General features: G+C 45.2%; 1 protein-coding gene across 1 annotated transcript in view; it reads left to right on the top strand.

Moving 5' to 3' along the window:
- Positions 1 to 9,952: 9,952 nt before the first annotated feature.
- The window catches only part of erfl3 (Ets2 repressor factor like 3), a 29,449-nt gene continuing 18,879 nt past the window's right edge, over positions 9,953 to 20,522 (top strand). The window contains exon 1 of the mRNA XM_083661408.1: positions 9,953 to 10,107. Within this exon, the coding sequence (XP_083517534.1) occupies positions 10,076 to 10,107 (32 nt within the window). The 5' untranslated portion in view covers positions 9,953 to 10,075. The remainder of the gene's footprint in view (positions 10,108 to 20,522) is intronic.

The raw sequence follows: 20,522 nt of genomic DNA, 5'->3' as shown, positions 1-20,522 counted from the left end.
CCAACCGCCATAAAACTGCAAAGAAGATGAAGATGATGTATTTCCGTATGGCAGTTGCTGTATGCATTTTTGCTGACCACCTCCGGAGGTGGTTTGGCCGATCAGATTGCAATCCTTCTTCAATGCGTTTTAGGGGTGTTTACACCTGTACTTTCAAGTGATAAAACACAATCTGATCACAGAAAACGCATGTTAATGCCAGGTGTAAATGGCCTCCTAGGCTCAATGACACGTTTTTGTTTTGGTATCGAAAATTGGTATCGATTGACGAGGCATGTCTCAATATCTTTTGTTTCGGTGCCGAGAAAGTATCGCAGCTCGATACCCGGCCCTACGCGCGTGTGTGTGTGTGTGTGCGTGCGTGCGTGCGTGCGTGTGTGTGTGTGTGTGTGTGTGTGTGTGCGTGCGTGTGTGCGCGTGCGTGCAGCAAAAACACAGAGGCGATCGTAGAGCACCACCATCGACCAAGAAGTCGTAAGAGCCTCCTCACGCTTCTCACAGCTCTGCACCGTCTACTCTCATCTTCTCATTTATCTTTTCTCTACTTTCTATTCTCTTCCTCCTGTTCTCTCCATCTTGCTCTCTCTCCCTTTCGCTCGCTTTCATCTCCCCCCCCGGTTCCCCCCCCCCTCCCCCCATCCTCTCTGTGTGAAAGCACGGAGGTCATTGTTGGAGTGGTGAGCGGCGCACATAGCTGGAATAGCAGCGGTGTTAGAAGTCTGCTAGAGGGCCTGCCACCAAGATCACACGCAGGAAGAGAGGCATCCGCACGCCTAGGGAGAGAGGGAGAGAGGGAGAGAGAGAGAGAGAGAGAGAGAGAGAGAGAGAGAGAGAGAGAGAGAGAGAGAGAGAGAGAGAGAGAGAGAGAGAGAGAGAGGGGGGGGAGGAGAGGAGGAGGGAGAGAGAGAGGGAGGGGGGGGGTGGGGGTAAGCAATCTGACCTGGATGACAACAGACTACCAGACAAGCTATGATCTCATCGCTCCCTTAATCCCCCCCCCCCCTCCCTCGCTCCTTCCATCAACCCCCTCTCTCTTCTCCCACTCCAGCCATTGTCTCCCTCTCTCGTCCCACTCTGGTTCCCCCCCCCCGTGTCTCTCTTTCTTTCTCTCCCACTTTCTTTTCTCTGTTGTCTCCCTCTGTCCCTGTGCTCACCCCATCTCATCTTCCCTCCTTGTCTTACACTCCACCCTGCCCCCCCCTCTCTCCATTGCTTTCTACCACCACCTGCCCCATCACTTGTCCCAACTCACAACTCTGCATCCCTCCCTGTGTGTGTGTGTGTGTGTGTGTGTGTGTGTGTGTGTGTGTGTGTGTGTGTGTGTGCACAGGCACACACACACACACACACACACAACTCACTCTGGTGTCCCAGGGCAGAGATTAGGCGCACCCCTATACTCAACCCTCCACGCCAGTCCTTTACATTATTGATGATGAGTCTCGAGTCTCTCTCTGTGTGTGTGTGTGTGTGTGTGTGTGTGTGTGTGTGTGTGTGTGTGTGAGAGAGAGAGAGAGAGAGAGAGAGAGTGCGCGTGTCCATGCAGCTCCTCTTATGTGCTGTAATGGCTATCTGGTGTCTTCCCCCGGGAGGGAGGGAGGGAGGGAGGGAGCCAGAGAGAGGGAGAGTCCAGGTCGTGGAGGTCAAGTGTGGGGGGGGGTTAGGTCATGCTCTGGAGTCTCTCTGCTGCCACTGTTCAACTCTTCATCCTGACTCACAGCTTCACACACACACACACACACACACACACACACACACACACACACACACACACACACACACACACACACACACACACACACACACACACACGCACACACACACAGATTCCAAAAATTCCCTTCTGAAATTCTCCAATCAGGTATTCATCCCTGATGAGTGTGTGTGTGTGTGTGTGTGTGTGTGTGTGTGTGTGTGTGTGTGTGTGTGTGTGTGTGTGTGTGTGTGTGTGTGATATCCTGTATCCAGTGTGCGTCAGGACAGCTCAGCCTGGGGTGGGCTCAGGGTGGATAGAAGGACAAAGACACCTGTTCTAGCTCTCCAGCTCTCTGCATTCCTCTGAACATAATCCCCATCGCATCTCTCTCTCTCTCTCTCTCACACACACACACACACACACACACACACACACACACACACACACACACACACGCACGCACACACACACACACACACACACACACAGGGTCAGTGGAGGGAGTTGCATTGTCTCCAAAACTATGCAACAGTGCACACAGCACAGATCATGTTAGCTCTTTGACGTATGAGTTTTGACAGGTAAGTTATAATAAGTGCCCAGATGTGAAGTACCCATCTCTTACCCTCTCACTCTCTCACGCGCACACACACACACACACACACACACACACACACACACACACACACACACACACACACACACACACACACACACACACACACAGACACACACACACTCACACACACACACACACACACACACACACACACACACACACACACACACACACACACACAGGTGTTTTTGGTGATGTGGAACCATGTGTTTCAGGTGGAGAGCGTTGTCTTCATCTTGTCTTTATTCACACAGACTGGCTGCTGGTCCATGTTGTGCTCACAAGTATTTACCCAGGATCCATTTCACTCAATGACCTGAAATGTGATGCGTGTGTGTGTGTGTGTGTGTGTGTGTGTGTGTGTGTGTGTGTGTGTGTGCTCGCGCTAGGGATGCAACGATTATTTTTTTTGATCCACGATTATAGTCTGAGAAAAAAACCACGATTATCACGGTTTCACGATTATTGTTATGGACGTATAAAAATCACATGAGCATTCTCTAAATAGAGGTTTTATTGTATTTCCCCCACAATCTTAACAGTTGCTGCCTTCCGGAATACTAATGCACGATATGGATTTTTACAGCCGATAGTATAGGCCTACGCTAACCGATAAATATTCTCCTGGCCAATAACCGATACGTTAAACATACTATTGTTACTTTTTTCACATTTTTGTATTTAAAAAAATAAGTTCTTAACCTGTATTTTATGCACACCTGGGATTAAAAAAAGAAGAAAGGGCAGATGTAGTGAGCAAAGATGGATGATTTAATATTCCATGGCTCTGACCTAATCAAATCTAACTGACATCACTATTGTGAACATAAAACAAACAACATTTCTGATATAATATATATAATATATATATATATATAATACAAAAAATATTTTATTATTTTATAGAAGCGAAAGCCTATAGCTGCTTAGTCTGCAGAAAAAAACACAAAAGGCATAGTAACTTAGACTCTTATTGGCATGTTACTGGCAACTAAATGTGCCGTCTGAAATGAATTTTGCATTGGGGTCAGTTCTATTGAAGTGATGATGGGGCAGGCATGGAAAGCCTCACTATAAGCCATCATGTGTCGTTTCACTTTTTACTGGAAAATGCTCCCTCTGGATTAAAGAAAGGACACTCTGTGGTGTTGACTGGTGTTTGTTATGTAAATGTGCGCATTTGTTTTCCTTGTCTCAGTCAGATCATGACTGCCAAGCAGCTAGCTACGTTAGCTTCACGTTATTAGGCCTACATGTAACGTTAGCGGGTTGCTTTTGGAGTTGACACAAACCCTTGATGTTTCTTTTCGTGTAAAGCATGAGGTTCTCTATGGTTTAGGCCAGCGCTGGGAGCATGAAGTGCTTTAAATGCGGGGATGTTTGGTCACAACGAGCTTGAGGAACTATGTACGCTAGGCTATGGCCAGCTAGCTAACATTAGCCACAACAGCTAACGTTAACGTCAATGACTGTATGTTAACGCTAAACAAATCCGCTGCCTCTTCCCCACGTTTGGTTTAACGTAACACCAGCTCAGACTTTCCCCTAATCTCAGAAACCTTGCGGGACATGTATTGCAACATTTATGTTGGGCTGGCATCCATGGCTAGGCTAGACTGGCTACTACTGGGAGACATGGCAGCTGCCTGTGTTTGGTGCCTCCGCTAAATAGTCCGTGCGGAAACGAAGCGAGAGAGACAGGTTCCTCTCCTTCCAGCGCCGTCTGCGCCGCATGGGAGTTTAAACTGACGGACTGTTGTGAAACAAAACACTCGGTGTAGCGGAGCCTCTGCGGTTATATAACCGTGACGTTTTAAATCGCGGTTAATAGTCAAACCGGTTAACCCCTGCATCCCTAGCTCGCGCATGCGAGTGCATGTGTGTGTGTGCGTTGTGACCCCTGTGGCCCATGACAAAGTCAAAGTGATCGTTACAGATGCATACACACACACACACACACACACACACACACACACACACACACACACACACACACACAATTTCCTCTGTATTTATGTCCTTGGTGACTTTGTAAAGCACCTTGCTACAAACCTTTTGAACTAAAACCCCTTTTAGATTTGTAGCTAATTAGATTTTGATACATTTGGTCATCAAAGTAAGGTTTGCTTAGCTTGCTTGCTCTTTTCCCCCCCACACATTTACACAGCAGTCTTTTACTGTTGGCCACTAAGTGCCTTGCTCGAGGGCTCCTCAGAAGTAGCCGCTGAGAGCAGGCTGAGCACGACTCAAACTGGTGATGTGAGCAGTTTCCTCTTGAGTTGACTTGATACACACACTGCTCGCTTAGCACAGAACAATAACAGCACCGTCGATGTCCTGCTGTATCTGGAAACAGTGTGTTGTCCTCCTCTGTGGGCGTGTGTGTGTGGGTGACTGTGTGTTATTGTTAGAGAAGCGTGCTTGGCGCTGTGTGTGTGTGTGTGTGTTTTAACGGTCCCAGTCCACTCAGGGTTTGATGATGAGAGTACTTCTAGTTTGAACGACGGAAGACAAAGAGGAGTGGGGGGGAGTTATTGATGACAGGAGTGTGTGTTTGTCACTTGGAAAACAATATTTCATTTACATGCGGGACTGCTACCTACTTACTAAGGCAGTTGTGGAAATTCTGAAAAATTCCAAGAAGTGATTTTGGATTGATTATAATTGTACTAATTGTTCCAAGTGACAGTACTCTTCAGCTAGAGCAACATATAGAACACTAACCGAATCCAGTGAAGAAATTAAGATCTAGAATTTCAAAATGTAAAATGTGTAGGAATCGTGTAGCCTACATCATGCTGAGTGGAGGAAAAGCATTGAGAAGGAAGGGGTGGTGAGGGAGGAACAGGTAGCCTACATTTGTGACCCATCTGTAATCGGTCACATTGGCAGTTGGTACCTTACCGTAGTACCGTAGCAAAAACTATTTTTTAAGTGGGAACCCTAAATACCCCAACTTCTACTGGGTCCTCTATATCAGTAGTTCTCACAGTGGGGTCCTTGAGGGGCTTCCAGGGGGTCCCTATGAAAAAGGGTAGTCATATTTTCACTGGACTTCCATGTCCATAAGTTTCACAATGACAGAATGTAATCAATGTATGACTGTTTGGTCTCATGGGTTTCATACACTTTCTGTAATAAGACAGAAAAAGTGTGACGACCCTCCCCATCGGTGAGGAGGGAGAGCGCCTGAATGGTCTGAATAGAGAGCCGCAGGGATGACGTATTTTTGTAGTCGGAACGCGGAAGTCCCGGACTTCCTGGTTCTTCACTGTTTCTGCCTATTGGATTTTTGAATGGATTTTTGGCGCGATGCTTCAAATAAGGTCTCTGGGCAACGCAAGCTTAATCAAACGCGAACCAGTGTTCAGCTGGATAATCTTCACACATGAGGACCACTTTCATGAGTTTTGAAGCGTAAATGCGAGCCCTAGAAGTAAAAAGCTTGTGCTAAGCTAATCCAGAACTACACACAGTGTCGCATAGGCTTCCCTGTCACGTCAGCACTCAACCTGGAGTGTTGTTGATGTGTGCGCTGCTGTGCACTGATTACTCCGGGCTGAACCAGGTGAGGGAAAGAGAATTTCCGTGTTCGTCCTTTGAAGTGGTGACGTTATTGACGTATAATATCCCCGTCGACTCAACAGTGTAGTCTCATTTAGCCGTTTGCTAGCTAGCCGCCGTTTTAACGGCACGTAAAAGCTTCAAAACTCATAAAAGTGGTCCTCATGTGTGAAGATGATATTACTAAACACTGGTTCGTGTTTGATTAAGCTTGCGTTGCCCAGAGACCTTATTTGAAGCATCGCGCCAAAAACCCACTCAAAAATCCCATAGACAGAAAACAGCGAAGAACCAGGAAGTGTTAGGATCGATGTTTTCCGGACTCATTCCTGGGGCTCTCTATTGGGGTCAGTGGCAGGGGTCGACCGATATGGGATAAGTCTGGGTTTCGGGGGGTCCTTGAAGCACGACTAGTCTCTATGGCATCATGAGCAGCAACACAAGTGAAGTTACCAAGACGATGAAGAACATTTAGAGCTGTCTGTCCACTGCAGCAGCGTTGGCTCAGCTGCCTGGCAGATGTGCCGTGGACATTATTAAAGTGTTATGCAACCGTGGCTAAATGGTAAGAGCAGTCCAGTGCAGTAGAGATTATCTGGGCGATCTCTCTGTCATCTAGTACATGCATTGACAGGCCTCACATCATCATAATCTGTTGCTTTGGACTCATCTCCATCCAGCCTGTCTCATGTCCTGTGTTGATGTTGACACAGCTTTGCAAACAACACTGGCTTCACGCTCGGCTTACGATGGATCCTTTGCTGCTTCATGTTTTAGCTCTATAGCGCCATCATGGCTTCCCAAAGTACCACGTGATCATACCATCGAATCGATCATTTATTCCCTTAAGAGAAAGAGTCTTTTCGCTTGCATCCTTCCACAGAGTGCAGTGTTGTCGGCTTCAAAAACGGCGTCGCTGTGGCTGGTTTGGGGTTTTAGTGCCTTGCTCAAGGACACTTCAGCAGGGCGAAGGCTCGCCAATACGCGCCTTGATCTCCTCTCTTGTGCTTTTATCATCAGTGCTATGACGATGATTTCCCCCCCTCCCCCAGCATTTTGACACAGCACAGACAACAACAAAACAAATGAAGCAATAATGAAAACAATATGTACATATTGTTGTTGTTCACTTGAATTTGTACAATAAAAAGTGTGTGTGTGTGTGTGTGTGTGGGGGGGGGGGGGGGTGAAAACAATAATAAACCGTCCATCTTTGGCATCGTATGACATGACTGTTATCGTATGGTTATTTTTTTTAATACCCCCCCCCCCTGATTTTTTTATCCAATTTTTATCCCCCATTAGTGCTAATTTTAATTTATTTATCCTGGTTGCTGCTCCATCCTCTGCCGATCTGGGGAGAGCCGAAAACTGGCTCCATGCTTCCTCTGAGACATGGGCAGTTAGCCAGCCGCTTCTTTTCACCTGACAGAGGAAGCTTCACCGGTTATCATATGGTTATGATGAGCCAGTCCACTCTATATATCTGCCTTAGCATGACAAACTGGAGTTGTGCTGATAGTTGGGCGACAGCATGTTAGTGGGAGATGCACACACACACCGATATGACGGTACACACTCACACATGGGTTGACTCATCATCATGACTTAATCCTCTCTCGGTTCACACACTGGCACATCAAAACTCTTTCAAAACGTGTACATTTGGGCACAGACATGCTCACAGACAGACCGACAGTCACACCCACAGTCTGTTTCCGCCTCTCTCTCTCTCTCGCTGCGTTTCCTTCAGGCGTTGGGGAGGAGGAGAGTGATGGAGGGGTGGAACAGAGAGAGGGCTGGCCGTGTTGTTTCCTCCGGCCGTAGGAAAGAGTGACTCCACCAGAGAGGAGAGGTGGAACGCTGTTCCAGAAGGCCCACTAACACCATGACTAACTTCCACTATTACTTTTACTGTGTGTGTGTGTGTGTGTGTGTGTGTGTGTGTGTGTGTGTGTGTGTGTGTTTCCTGTGAAGAGCTGTTGTGGTGAGTCGTCGGCCCAGAGGGTTGTGGTTTATATAGTCTTTGTCAAATCAAGACATTCATTCATAGATTTCAGCTTCCACGCTTCTTCCCTGACTCACCTGTTTCAGGCGTTACACGGCGATCCCCCTCAACAACACTTTTTGGAGCTCGCCGACAATCATTTAAAAGATAGCACTGATTGTATCAAATCTGTTGCAAATGAGTATTGTATCCATTTACATTGTTTAGTATTGGTACTTTCGATACCTGTTGCAAATTAGTATTGTGTCCGATTCAAATTTTCAGTATTGATACTTTTCGATACTATAGATACTTTTGACAACCCTACTCCCCGAGTACAAGACAAGTTGTGTAATCTGAAGAGAACAGCGATCTGACGACTTTGACCGTCAGTTCGTGTGTCCGTGCCATAAGGTGTGCGTTGCAGTGTTCTTCATGCCATCATGAGTTTGAGTCTGGCTCGTTCTGCAAGTCATTCTCTCTCTCTCTCTCTCTCTCTCTCTCTCTCTCTCTCTCTCTCTCTCTCTCTCTCTCTCTCTCTCTCTCTCTCTCTCTCTCTCTCTCTCTCTCTGTGTGTCTCCTTGTCTCTTGTCCTTCTCTGTGCCCGTCTGTCCAGTCGAGGGGCTTGAGAATAATCCTGCGAAATATGTTGAGATGCTTTGAGGTTGAGTGGAGAGGAGGATGAAAGGGGAGCAGTGTGCAATGTGACACATGAGCTAGGAGGAGGACACTCCTCCATTCTATTCCTGAGCGAGCTGCGCGCTCCTGATGTGTGATCCAGACTTAGCAGGCCAGTGAGAGCAGACAGGTAGACAGGCCTGTAATCCTCTCTCCTCTCATAGACCACACTGACTCACCTGCCCGCCGCTGACTCTTCATCCTAATCACATCTTAGTCTTGTCCTGCCTTGCTGTGTACAGGTTCAAATGTGCGAATGTTAGATGCAGTCTTTTCAGCAAAGATGTGTCAGAAAAGCAATAGGCTGTTATGTTTGGGTGTCCTGGTGTACCATGTAACTGACGTCCTGAGTCATCCCTCTCTCCCCCTTTTGCTGTCTTTCTCTCTCCACCAAACTGTCCAATCAAGTAGAAATGCCATAAAATAATAATCATCTTAAAAAAAAAAGAGCATTGACTCTTGCCCTGGTAACTTGACATTATATTCTAAAGTTATAGACAGCATGTTGTGTATATTTGATCTTTTTTCTTAAATCAAGTTATATTTTATATTTGTTCTATTTGTGTTTTTGTATTTCTAGTTATTTATAATTATTACATTCCCAATTAAGTTGACCGTTTTCATTGCATTTATGTCATTTTGGACAATACATTTTATTGGTAAGCTGTAAAATAGCCTGCCTACATTACATATCTCAAGTCATGTCAAGTCATATCTTTGTCAAGTGTTTGATATTTGAGGGATCATTGCAAAAAACATTGTGTAATATAATGTGTATTATATAATATAAGAATATCGGCCGATATATCGATATCGGAAATGTTTCACTCCCTAATATCGGTATCGGCATCGGCCTCAAAAATTCAATATCGGTCGGGCTCTATTATATTGCCACTTGATTCAGTGGTGGAAGGGTTTTAATTGATTAATTTAATTGATTAATTTGTAGTTAGTATCTCTCTCACTCTCAGTGATCCAGTCAGAGCCGTATAATAGAAGAGTTCCGACATCTCCATTCACTCCAATGGACCAGTTTTTTTCCAGGAAGTAGAAAGTGGAACTCTTCAGTAAAAAAAGCAGCACTGTCGAGTTGCATCAAAATAGACAGTGTTGTACTTTGAAAGGGTTTTTCATCCCTTGAAATGAATCAAATTGTACATTATCAGCTTTATTTTAACATGCAAAAGTAGCGCGAGACCCATTCCTGGCTGTTCATTGGCTAATGATTCTTGCATTTTGGTCCTCCGCTGATGCCACTCTCTCTCTAGAGGACACTAGATCCAGTGAGCCAGACTAACCCCTCACTCTCTGCCTCTCTCCACCCTCAGGGTTCGCCTTCCCAGACTGGGCCTACAAGCCCGAGTCCAGCCCCGGCTCCCGGCAGATCCAGCTGTGGCACTTCATCCTGGAGCTGCTGAGGAAAGAGGAGTACCATGACGTGATCGCCTGGCAGGGCGACTACGGAGAGTTCGTCATCAAGGACCCAGACGAGGTGGCTCGCCTGTGGGGGGCCAGGAAGTGTAAACCCCAGATGAACTATGACAAGCTGAGCAGGGCACTGAGGTACGCTGTCAACATGCCTTTTGTATGAATGAATGAATGAATGAAAGTTTTATTTACGTGTCAGGACAAATTACATGACCCATCCCACATGGGATTATCAGACACATCAACATAAAGTAATTACCATACCGATTCCAGTGCATACTCCGTCAGACAGCGAAACAGTACACTCAGGAAATGGACAGCAAAACACAGATTTAACTACAATATGTAGTAAGTAAAATATATGAATTATCTATCATATGTCATCTTTTTCCTCCTATCCCACGCATATGAAATATATTCGGAAAAAGCAAAGATGCTGTCAAAAAGAAATTCAAGTATGGCTCCTTCTTCAAAGTCTAACAGGTTTAGCTCAGGGGAGTGAACTTTTTTAAATAGTATCTCTCGTAAGTCATGACTGTGTGTGTGTGTGTGTGTGTCTGTGTGTGTGTGTGTGTGTGTGTGTGTGTGTGTGCGCGTCTATGTGAATATGTATAGTTTACTTTGGACATTCACCATCAGCTGCTTTGTGTGTTCATTCACCTTTTTGTAATGAGATCACATACAGACACGTCTGTACAGTTACTATACTTGGGAGGATATTCACTCTTTCCAACTGCATGTCTAACTTATGTCTTCCCCACACCTAAACATTTTCAAATCCTTGAAGATTATAAAAATCTTGACAGTCCACACACCTCACGACAGAGATAAGTGATTTTTTTAACATTTCAATCTTGGGAACGCACACACACAATCGCTACCGTTCAGACGCAAACCCCACACACTTGACGATTACGCTGAAGATTGTCACCTCGGAGGACTTGGGATCTCGCAGGAACGCGCGTGATTAAACGTGACTTCAGAGCAAAACACGTTAACCTTTCTCAAAAGAGAGAGGGAGAGAGTCAAAAGTCGTATTTCCATTACCCTCAGAAATGCGCAAAATCTAAATATCGCAATAGAAAGTGGGTAATGGAAACACGTGAATTTCGAAAAACCTCCCAAATATCGCAAAAAGTTTTTGCGCTCTCATGAGGTGGTTTTTCAGACGTGTCGATATAGCAGTTTATCGCAAAAGTGTAATGGAAACACATTTTCCGCATTTGCACGTCATGTGACCCATTCTGCTTTGGAAAAGGAGCGGAAAATAAGTTTGTTAAGTAAGGTTCGATAAGCCGTGGCAAAACATCCGCAGCAAGTGGAAAACTTTGAAGCAACGCTACCTAGCAGAAAGACGAGTGTTATGCAAAATAAATATAAAATAGATAATGTTTAATGGCAGAAATCGGTCCATGGTGACAGGCTGCCTGTGCGCGCATTTGGCACAGCGCGAGATGAGGGGATGAAAAGCACACACCGGTGCGGTGCTGCTGTCTGAAGTGAATACAGTGACTGTGAGTAATACACACGTTTCAGGTGCAGTGTTATAATTATAATACACGACATTACGATTATTGCACCATATCAGCCTTTTCCCCCTCCTCCATCTCTAAATCGGACCAGTTGTATTAGGCTACATTTTTTCCTCTGCCTGTCGCGCTCACTGCATTCAACGTTGCCACTCATTTTATTTTGAATTGATAATCAGGCGCGTTTATATGCGTTGTAACTTCATGTTGTGATTTGCATTGACCATTGGTTGGATTTGAGCATGCAGGGGACGGGATATGGCCATATGGGCAGATCCCCGTGCGTAATCACTGTGGCAGCTGCTGGTAACGGGGAATTGCGTTCAGGTGTGTGTGGCGTCAGACCAAACTCAACTTCAATGGAAACGCCTACAAGTCGCAATTGTACATTGTCGAAGTTGTAGAAATATCGCAATTATTTTGCGAAAAACTGTAATGGAAACACAGCTAAAGACAACGAGTAACCTAACCGAGCAACCCTTTGATCTGAGAGCCCAGAGATCCGCCCCTCCTGCTTTCCTCTCCTCTGCCCGTCTCCAAACCTCCTTGAACCTGCAACGAGACACGGTTCATCACACGAGCTTCACCTCGCTCTTCTTAACAGCAGCTTCACTGTCAGTGTGCAACAATGGCCGTAGTCGACTCTGTGTTATATTTGGGTTCCTCACAAGGAAATATGACGCACGAGAACAGAACGCAGCTGTCCCCGGCCAAGGAGGCGCAGATTACGCACGCTCCAGGCGGCTTGGAGGTGCTTAACCCATTGATACCTGATGCAGCATTTGCGTGTATAGCCCTCATTTGTGTGTGTATTCCTTTAAGACCGCGAACCGCGGTTCGCAGTCTTAAAGGGACACGCACACAAATGCTGCATCAGGCTTTCAATGCGTTATGCGCACGGTGTCTAGATTCTTTATATGAAAAGTTAATTGCATTAATTGAAGCTCAACCCGTGTCTACAAAACTTTGCTTCCTATAAACGCTGCTCTCACATACAGTAGGTCGTCACTTAAAGCTGCAGCACTATGTCGAGAATATGGCGGTGGTGGGCGTGCCCGTATGTGAGTGACGTCAATCGAATAAGGTCTATTGTAAAAACACAAATGGTCCGCAATACCGTGAAACTGTGGTATTTTTGTCCAAGGTTCTCATGCCGTCAAAAACTCATACCGCTGCATCCCTAGCTCTGACGCACACTGCCTGTTTCACCCAGACGTTCTCTCTTGCTGGAGCCTGCCTAGCTCCTACCAGCGCTTACCAGCTGCTCCATGCGGTGACACTGACCCGTTTGGCCGGTCACTCACTATGCAGGTCCCAGCTGAGCCAAGCTCCTTAGCCTCTGATGACTGTGACCCGGCACAGTGTGGGCAGAGAGCCAGAGGTACGACTCGGTCCAATGGAGGAGGTTCTGACTCAGCAGTCCAGGCCTCGTCCACTCCGCACTCACTGCTCAACCGTTTAGCTTGGATACGTTGCATAGACACTGTTCTCACACACACACACACACACACACACACACACACACACACACACACACACACTAACACTTCAGATAGATTAAACGCATGAAGTGAATGAGAGAAGACAGCAGAGACTGGCAGAGCTTCACATTGAAAGTGGATTGACATGGTACTCGGTACGCCGCTAGAAACTAAACGGGGGCGGACAAGCCTGACTTTGTCACAAACACCACACACTGTATGCACACACACACACACACACACACACACACACACATGCTGGCACCGTGAAATACATTCTCTGCATTTATCCCATCGAGGCATGTCCTCCTTCCTCCAGGGGGCAGCCAGGAGCAGGGGACGATCTTCCTTATTTTTAGTGGGGGTGAATGATGCTTCTTGCACAAACTGTAATTTTGAATTGCTTGCTTCTGCTAGCTAATGCTTAGCTAACTTTATGAGGTTAAAACTTTTTTTTTTTTATCGTTAAACCTAGTTGATAGCTACAGCTTACACAGTTCCAACATAGTTGATTTGGAGATAATTGTGATGTGAATAACATTAAGTACCTGTCTGTCTACTAACATTTAGCTACATTAAGGAATCCATTTGCTTTTCATTTGGACCTTTCATGAGTAATTTCTCCTCCAGCTCTGCTCATCGCTCCCTGGTATCAGGAGGATAATGTGTGTTTGTTGATTTATTGATTGATTGATTGATTGATTTTTTGTCCACCGGCTGGTTAGTCTCTTAGAACAGACGAGTTGGCTTCCACAATTTTCAAATGCTTCCGCCATACCATCTGTACTTCGTGGGGGAGAATCATGCACCAACCGGAATGGGAAGCAGAAAGGCGGGTCTTCCGCTCATTAGTCCAATCAGATTTTTTTTTCCGTGGACACACGTGTCGTGATTGGTCAGATTTTTTCGAACTTCCTTCCAGTCTGAAGGTTTTTTTCCCAACTTCCTTGTGCATGTTCTGGGGGTGTAACGTACAGACTGTGTATAGCTGCATTCGCCGGATGTAGATGAGACAGTCTGTTTTAAGAGACTACCGGCTGGTTGAGTTGACCTCTGTTTGTATTTTGTAAAGGTAAAGTAAGGTAAAGTCCCACAATGTGTGAAATTTGTTCTCTGCATTTGACCCATCCCCTGGGGGAGCGGTGAGCAGCAGCGTGCGCCGCGCTCGGGGATCACATGGTGATTTAACCCCCCAATTCCAACCCTTTGATGCTGAGTGCCAAGCAGGGAGGCAAATGGGTCCCATTTTTATAGACTTTGGTATGACTCGGCCGGGGATCGAACTCACGACCTCCCAGTCTCAGGGCGGACACTCAGACCACAAGGCCACTGAGCTGGTCAGTTTGCATCTGCTTAGCTGTCCTCCGGATAGGGTTTCCCACCCCTGTATGAAGTAGTACATCAAACATGGCTGCCATGTGAATAGAGTGAGTTGTTGCCAGACCAACAAAATAGTTAGGGTATTGCGAGGCAGAAAGAGTCCATAAAATGAATAAAAGCCAAGCAACACAACAGACGCTTCTCATTGTTTTTATGCTTTTGGCATCCGTAAATAGAGATTAGACCACAATATGTTTTGAGTTATACATAGAGCCAAAGTTAGACAGTAATCAATTTTATGATCTCTATACTTATGACACATTATAAATGACTCTTCCCAGCGCTTTAGGGTTCAGTATTGGCAACATCACACATCTCCTCTGACATCAGCCGTAGTAAGCCTACATAGCATCTTATTCACTGTGTCTTGTGACCCTGGTTTGTTGTTTACTGCAAAATAGGGACAAGGTTAGGCTAAGCACACGATAAACCCACATCGAGTGTTAGAAGAGGGAAATGCATTGAGTTAGGCTAGGAGGGCTTATCTAGGTTCACTAGTGGTGACATTAAGGTAATGCATGTTACAGATGCCATTCTATGCTACGGAAAGGAAATAACATGTACTGGGGTTTTTTCTACACACACACACACACACACACACACACACACACACACACACACACACTAGGGCTGTGAATCTTCGCTGGCCTCACGATTCGATTACGATCCAGAGGGCTACGATTCGATTCGATTACGATTATCGATGCATCTCGATGCATCTTAAATCGATGCATCACTTTTTTTCCCCAATACATGATTTATTTTTTCTCACTTTCTTTTTTCTCACCGTGTGGCTACTTTTAAAATAAAAGTGCATTTGGAATTGCATTGTATTATAATCCATAATTAAAATAAACAACTGCATGAACTTCCATTATATTTTATTCGATTATAAAAAATATATATACGGTATATATAATCGATTTTTGACATTTGTGAATCGATGCAGAATCGTGCACGTCCGCATCGCGATGCATCTTATAATCGATTATTTTAGACACCCCTAACACACACACACACGCACACGCACACGCACACACGTCGGTCTTGGAGCCCAGATTTAGACTTCCAGCATTCGAGGTAAAGAGTATGGGTGTACTTGTGGTCAGGTATGTATTTATAGCTCTGGTGCTGTAACAGATTGGGAGCTCAGGCTGCACTAAGTGTTTATATATAGCAGGTCTTAGTGGCCTCTGACGGAGCGGAGCGGCCTCCTCAGGAGTTCCCCTCCTGTCTCTCTGGCCTCACCCTCCAAAGTCCAGGCTGTCCCCCTCTATGCCTCTAAATTGAGCAGAGTCATCACTAGAGATGAAAGTGCATGAAAATGTAGTATCACAATTATTGTTAAAATGTGCTGGAAATGTTCAAAAAGTAATAAAAAAAAGTAACTGAAATCATCTCGCCACAGTTTGCACGCCTGCATCTGGGAGACTTTTGCTCACTTTGGTTGATGGTGGACAACAGTATTGACCGTGTTTTTCAATCAAACACGGTTTTAACGATAATTAAAATTTGAAATGGTAATAATAACTAAAATACGTCACCACAACAGACGCTGCACATGAAGCCTCTCAAGGTGCACATCAATAGTCATGTGGCAAGAGGATTAATGGCACTAAAGATGAATGCGGTTATAAAAGACACACACACACACACACACACACACACACACACACACACACACACACACACACACACACACGTGCATGGTAACTATCCCCATATGGAGCACATGCTTATGGAGCAAGCCACCTTGAGTCCCTCATATGGAGAAAACCTGGAGTCGGATCATAATGGAGGAGGGAGTTATTGTCAGCTTACACACATTAAGACACACACATGCACACACACTTCAAACAGCGGGCCTGTTTTTTAAGTGTGCTTTTTATCACCCGGGCTTTGTGATTATTATTTTTACCCCCATGATCTTATTCTTTCCTGTCTGCCATGCACATGGTGGAAATTCCCTTAATCAGGAATGCTGCAGCATTGTGTGTGTGTGTGTGTGTGTGTGTGCGTGCGTGTGTGTGTGTGTGTGTGTGTGTGTGTGTTTTTGTGTGTGTGTGTGTTTTTGTGTGTGTGTGTGTGTGTGTGTTTTTGTGTGTGTGTGTGTGTGTGTGTGTGTGTGTGTGTGTGTGTGTCTGCTTTCCGTTGAGAGGACACAGCCTCAGTCCATGCGTCATCCTAGTCTCCCGCTCCCACGGCCGCTGTGAAATTCCCATTCCTGTTGAGAGGATTACACTCACACTGTGTGCGTGTGCACTAGGGCATTCACGACTAGTGAATTTTACTAGTCGACTAGTCGTCCCTAAAGGTAGTCGACTAGTCGACTAACCGTTTTTAATTTATTTTTAATTAAAAAAAAAAAAAAAAAAAAAATTTTTTTTTTTTTTTTTTTTTAATCTTTAAGAAAGAACATGAGGTATTTACACGACATACAATACATGGACTATCATATCCCATATCCCCCACAAACACAACAAAACAAAACAAGAAAACTGCATAAGATACACAATAATCCAAGAACAAACAAGACTATTGGACAAACAACCAAACAAAAACAATGGATTCAGCTCCTATCCTGATAAGCCTAATGACACTGGGGTAAAAAGTTCTTAAAGTCAAACTCTGTATGTGGTTGCCATATTTTGGGGATGTCTAAGAATCTGCCTTTGCTCTTGTAGTAAATGTTATCCAACGTATGGTAGCTTGAGAGTTCATTCCACCAGTGAACTACAGCTGGGGGATTGGATGGTTTCCAATTTAAAGCTATGCATTTCCTAGCTGCCAACAGGGCAAGATCTATGTATTTACTTTGAATGCATTGTTTTTGTTTGGTTGTTTGTCCAATAGTCTTGTTTGTTCTTGGATTATTGTGTATCTTATGCAGTTTTCTTGTTTTGTTTTGTTGTGTTTTGATGTTCTTTGTGGGGGATATGGGATATGATAGTCCATGTATGTTCTTTCTTAACACATTCAGTGCCAGCGACGCCATATGGCGTCATTAGAAATTTACCGTAGAGTGCCAGCGACGCCAAATGGCGTCAATAACTCGAATTTTTTTTTTGACGGGGGGGTGTCGATCTATGCCTCTTACATCGCCTCTTACAATATCAGAGGTATTGAATGTGTCTAACCTATTTTACAGAACCCTTAGGTGGCGACAGTGCTCTCCAGATGAGAGAACGTGGAGTGAAACACACAGAAGAAGTCATTGGGGGGAAGGAAATCGCATCGCATCCGTCCGTATGCAGCGGCTTCATTGAAGCAACGTTTAGCTGTGCCCCTGCAGCAGCCAATCTGCTATCACAATTGCGCACCTCGGTGTCCGCTGCAACAGCCTCGGTGTCCGCTGCAACACCCATTTGCATGATCAGCCGTGGATTTGTTATTATTCTCAACTTGAAGCATGGGAGCTGGTACACGCGGCTGTAAAAAAGCAGGATCTAGCGGACTTTTTCAGTGCTGAGCACAGGCAGAGAAAACATCAGAGCAGAGAGACACTCCTCCCACAACGGGGGGGGGGGGGGGGGGGGGAGGAGGAGGGGGGGAGGTGGGCACGCAGAGCCAAGTACACAACACAGACCCAGACAGCAGGACAGGGTTGGCAAACGCAAGCCAGAATATCCGATGCCCACCAGCAGCAAAAGATCAGCAAGAAGCTGCAACCAGCAGCGCATGCAGGCGCCAGCGCTGCTGGTTTCAGCTAAAAATATTATTCTTCCAAACAAAATTCCCTTGCCTTCACTGTTTTATTGAAGGAAATTATTTTTGAGGTGTGACTACATCAGAGAATTAGCTTCAGAGTCAGTGATGTGCTTGAAATGTTTAATTTCACAAAAGGCTCATTATCTCAGCTCGTAGAAAAAAAGCTCTGTTTTTCGTTCAATCAAGCTATCTTCTCCGGCTCATAACTAAAGAACGGAAAATGGGATCAATAAACTTTTTTTTGCAGGTGATAGAAGAGAGTCTCATCGTTATTTGTGCGTGTTCAGTGTTTACATAGTAATTATTAAAGAAATTATATGACTGTTTTAAAATGCATTGCGGCCTATGTGGCACAGCAAGCAACCTTTTGCCCAAGGGCCGTGGCACTGAAAGTGTTAAAGATTAAAAAAAAAAAAAAAACAAAAAAAAAAAAAAAAATTTTTTTTTTTGCTAAAACGACTAGTCGACTACTAAGCACAGTGTCGACTAGTGGTTTTACTAGTCGACTAGTCGACTAGTCGACTAGTCTGTGAATGCCCTAGTGTGCACGACACGTGCGTCCGTGCATGTGTGTATGTGTTAGGGGCTGGCACGGATCACAAAACCCACGGTTCGGATCGCGTGACGGATTTTGAGTCACGGATTTTTCGGATCAGCAAACAAAACAAAAAAAATCTTTTCTAACCATTTGTTGCCCTGCACAGCTCAAATTTTTTTTTTATCATAAGCGACACAATTTATGCTTTTACTCTGAAGGCAGAAGCCAACTTCCTGTTTTAGCGTGGCGCTGCTATGCCTAACTTCCTGGCTGTTGCTTGCTAACCTGCAGTCACTTGACACGGGTACAGACAGGCAGGGTGAGTCTGGAAACATAACGTTGATGCTACGTTAAGCTGTTGTTTTGTTGTTATGTGTCCTAAAGGCAACATTTCACCGTCCGGTGATAACGTGTTCGTGAAAAGTGTGCGTGTGTGTGTTGTGGCTCTCGTTGTCTTGTGCAGCCCGCAACACGCTGCTCGCATTCCTGTGCTTTTTCAGAGGTGTTGAAATCAGTTTGTTGTGATGCTGTCTTTAGTAGCCACTAGCCACAGCCTTCAGAGAGACTTTACAGCGGGGAGAAGGGTTGAGGAAGCTCACTTGCCATGATGATGCCTGTCTGAGCTGTTTTGGCCTCCATGTTTGTAAAGCTCATTCTGCCCTCCTCCTCTGCCTCTCCATGGTCCCGTTGTCGCATACAGAAGCTGCATTCGGCAAGATGATCTTCAATAATTGCTTGTAGTGTGTGATGCACTGTCATGTTCTAAACCTGTAGTGTTTGATGCACTGTCATGTTCTAAACCTGTAGTGTGTGATGCACTGTCATGTTCTAAACCTGTAGTGTGTGATGCACTGTCATGTTCTAAACCTGTAGTGTGTGATGCACTGTCATGTTCTGAACCTGTAGTGTGTGATGCACTGTCATGTTCTAAACCTGTAGTGTGTGATGCACTGTCATGTTCTAAACCTGTAGTGTGTGATGCACTGTCATGTTCTAAACCTGTAGTGTGTGATGCACTGTCATGTTCTAAACCTGTAGTGTGTGATGCACTGTCATGTTCTAAACCTGTAGCGTGTGATGCACTGTCATGTTCTAAACCTGTAGTGTGTGATGCACTGTCATGTTCTAAACCTGTAGCGTGTGATGCACTGTCATGTTCTGAACCTGTAGTGTGTGATGCACTGTCATGTTCTAAACCTGTAGTGTGTGATGCACTGTCATGTTCTAAACCTGTAGTGTGTGATGCACTGTCATGTTCTAAACCTGTAGTGTGTGATGCACTGTCATGTTCTAAACCTGTAGTGTGTGATGCACTGTCATGTTCTAAACCTGTAGTGTGTGATGCACTGTCATGTTCTAAACCTGTAGTGTGTGATGCACTGTCATGTTCTAAACCTGTAGTGTGTGATGCACTGTCATGTTCTAAACCTGTAGTGTGTGATGCACTGTCATGTTCTAAACCTGTAGTGTGAGCTTGTTTTGAGATTTGAGAGAAGAAAATTGGTGAAGTTTCTCCTTATGTGTGTGATGTGGCCAGATTTCAAAATCGGTTAGGGTTTTCAAACGTCTGTAGTCTGAGCCCAGCTTAAGAGTCTTGCTGGAAGACTGGAAGTTCAGAGAAAATCCTCTCAGCGATTGTCTGAGATTTTGTGTGCAACAAATGAACGAAAGGAGGGAGACCAATCAATCCATAACCCCGCCCGGAGACAACAATACAATGGTATCGGTGTACTGGTCAGGGCCCAGGAACTAAACATGCCCAGGCAGTTAATACAGCTGCCCAACCCAAAGCCTTGCTTAACCCCTCCACCTCCTCACTTCCTCCAGCACCATCTCTCTCATCTCAATGAGCCACACAGGAGAGATGGAGAAAAGCCCAATCAGTCAGTGCAGAGTGCTGCTGGCTTAATGAGT

Source organism: Poromitra crassiceps, assembly GCF_964638095.1.
Source record: "Poromitra crassiceps genome assembly, chromosome: 26".
Lineage (NCBI taxonomy): Eukaryota > Metazoa > Chordata > Actinopteri > Beryciformes > Melamphaidae > Poromitra > Poromitra crassiceps.
The sequence above is the reverse complement of the archived record's forward strand: the minus strand, read 5'-3'. Positions and strand labels throughout refer to the sequence as shown.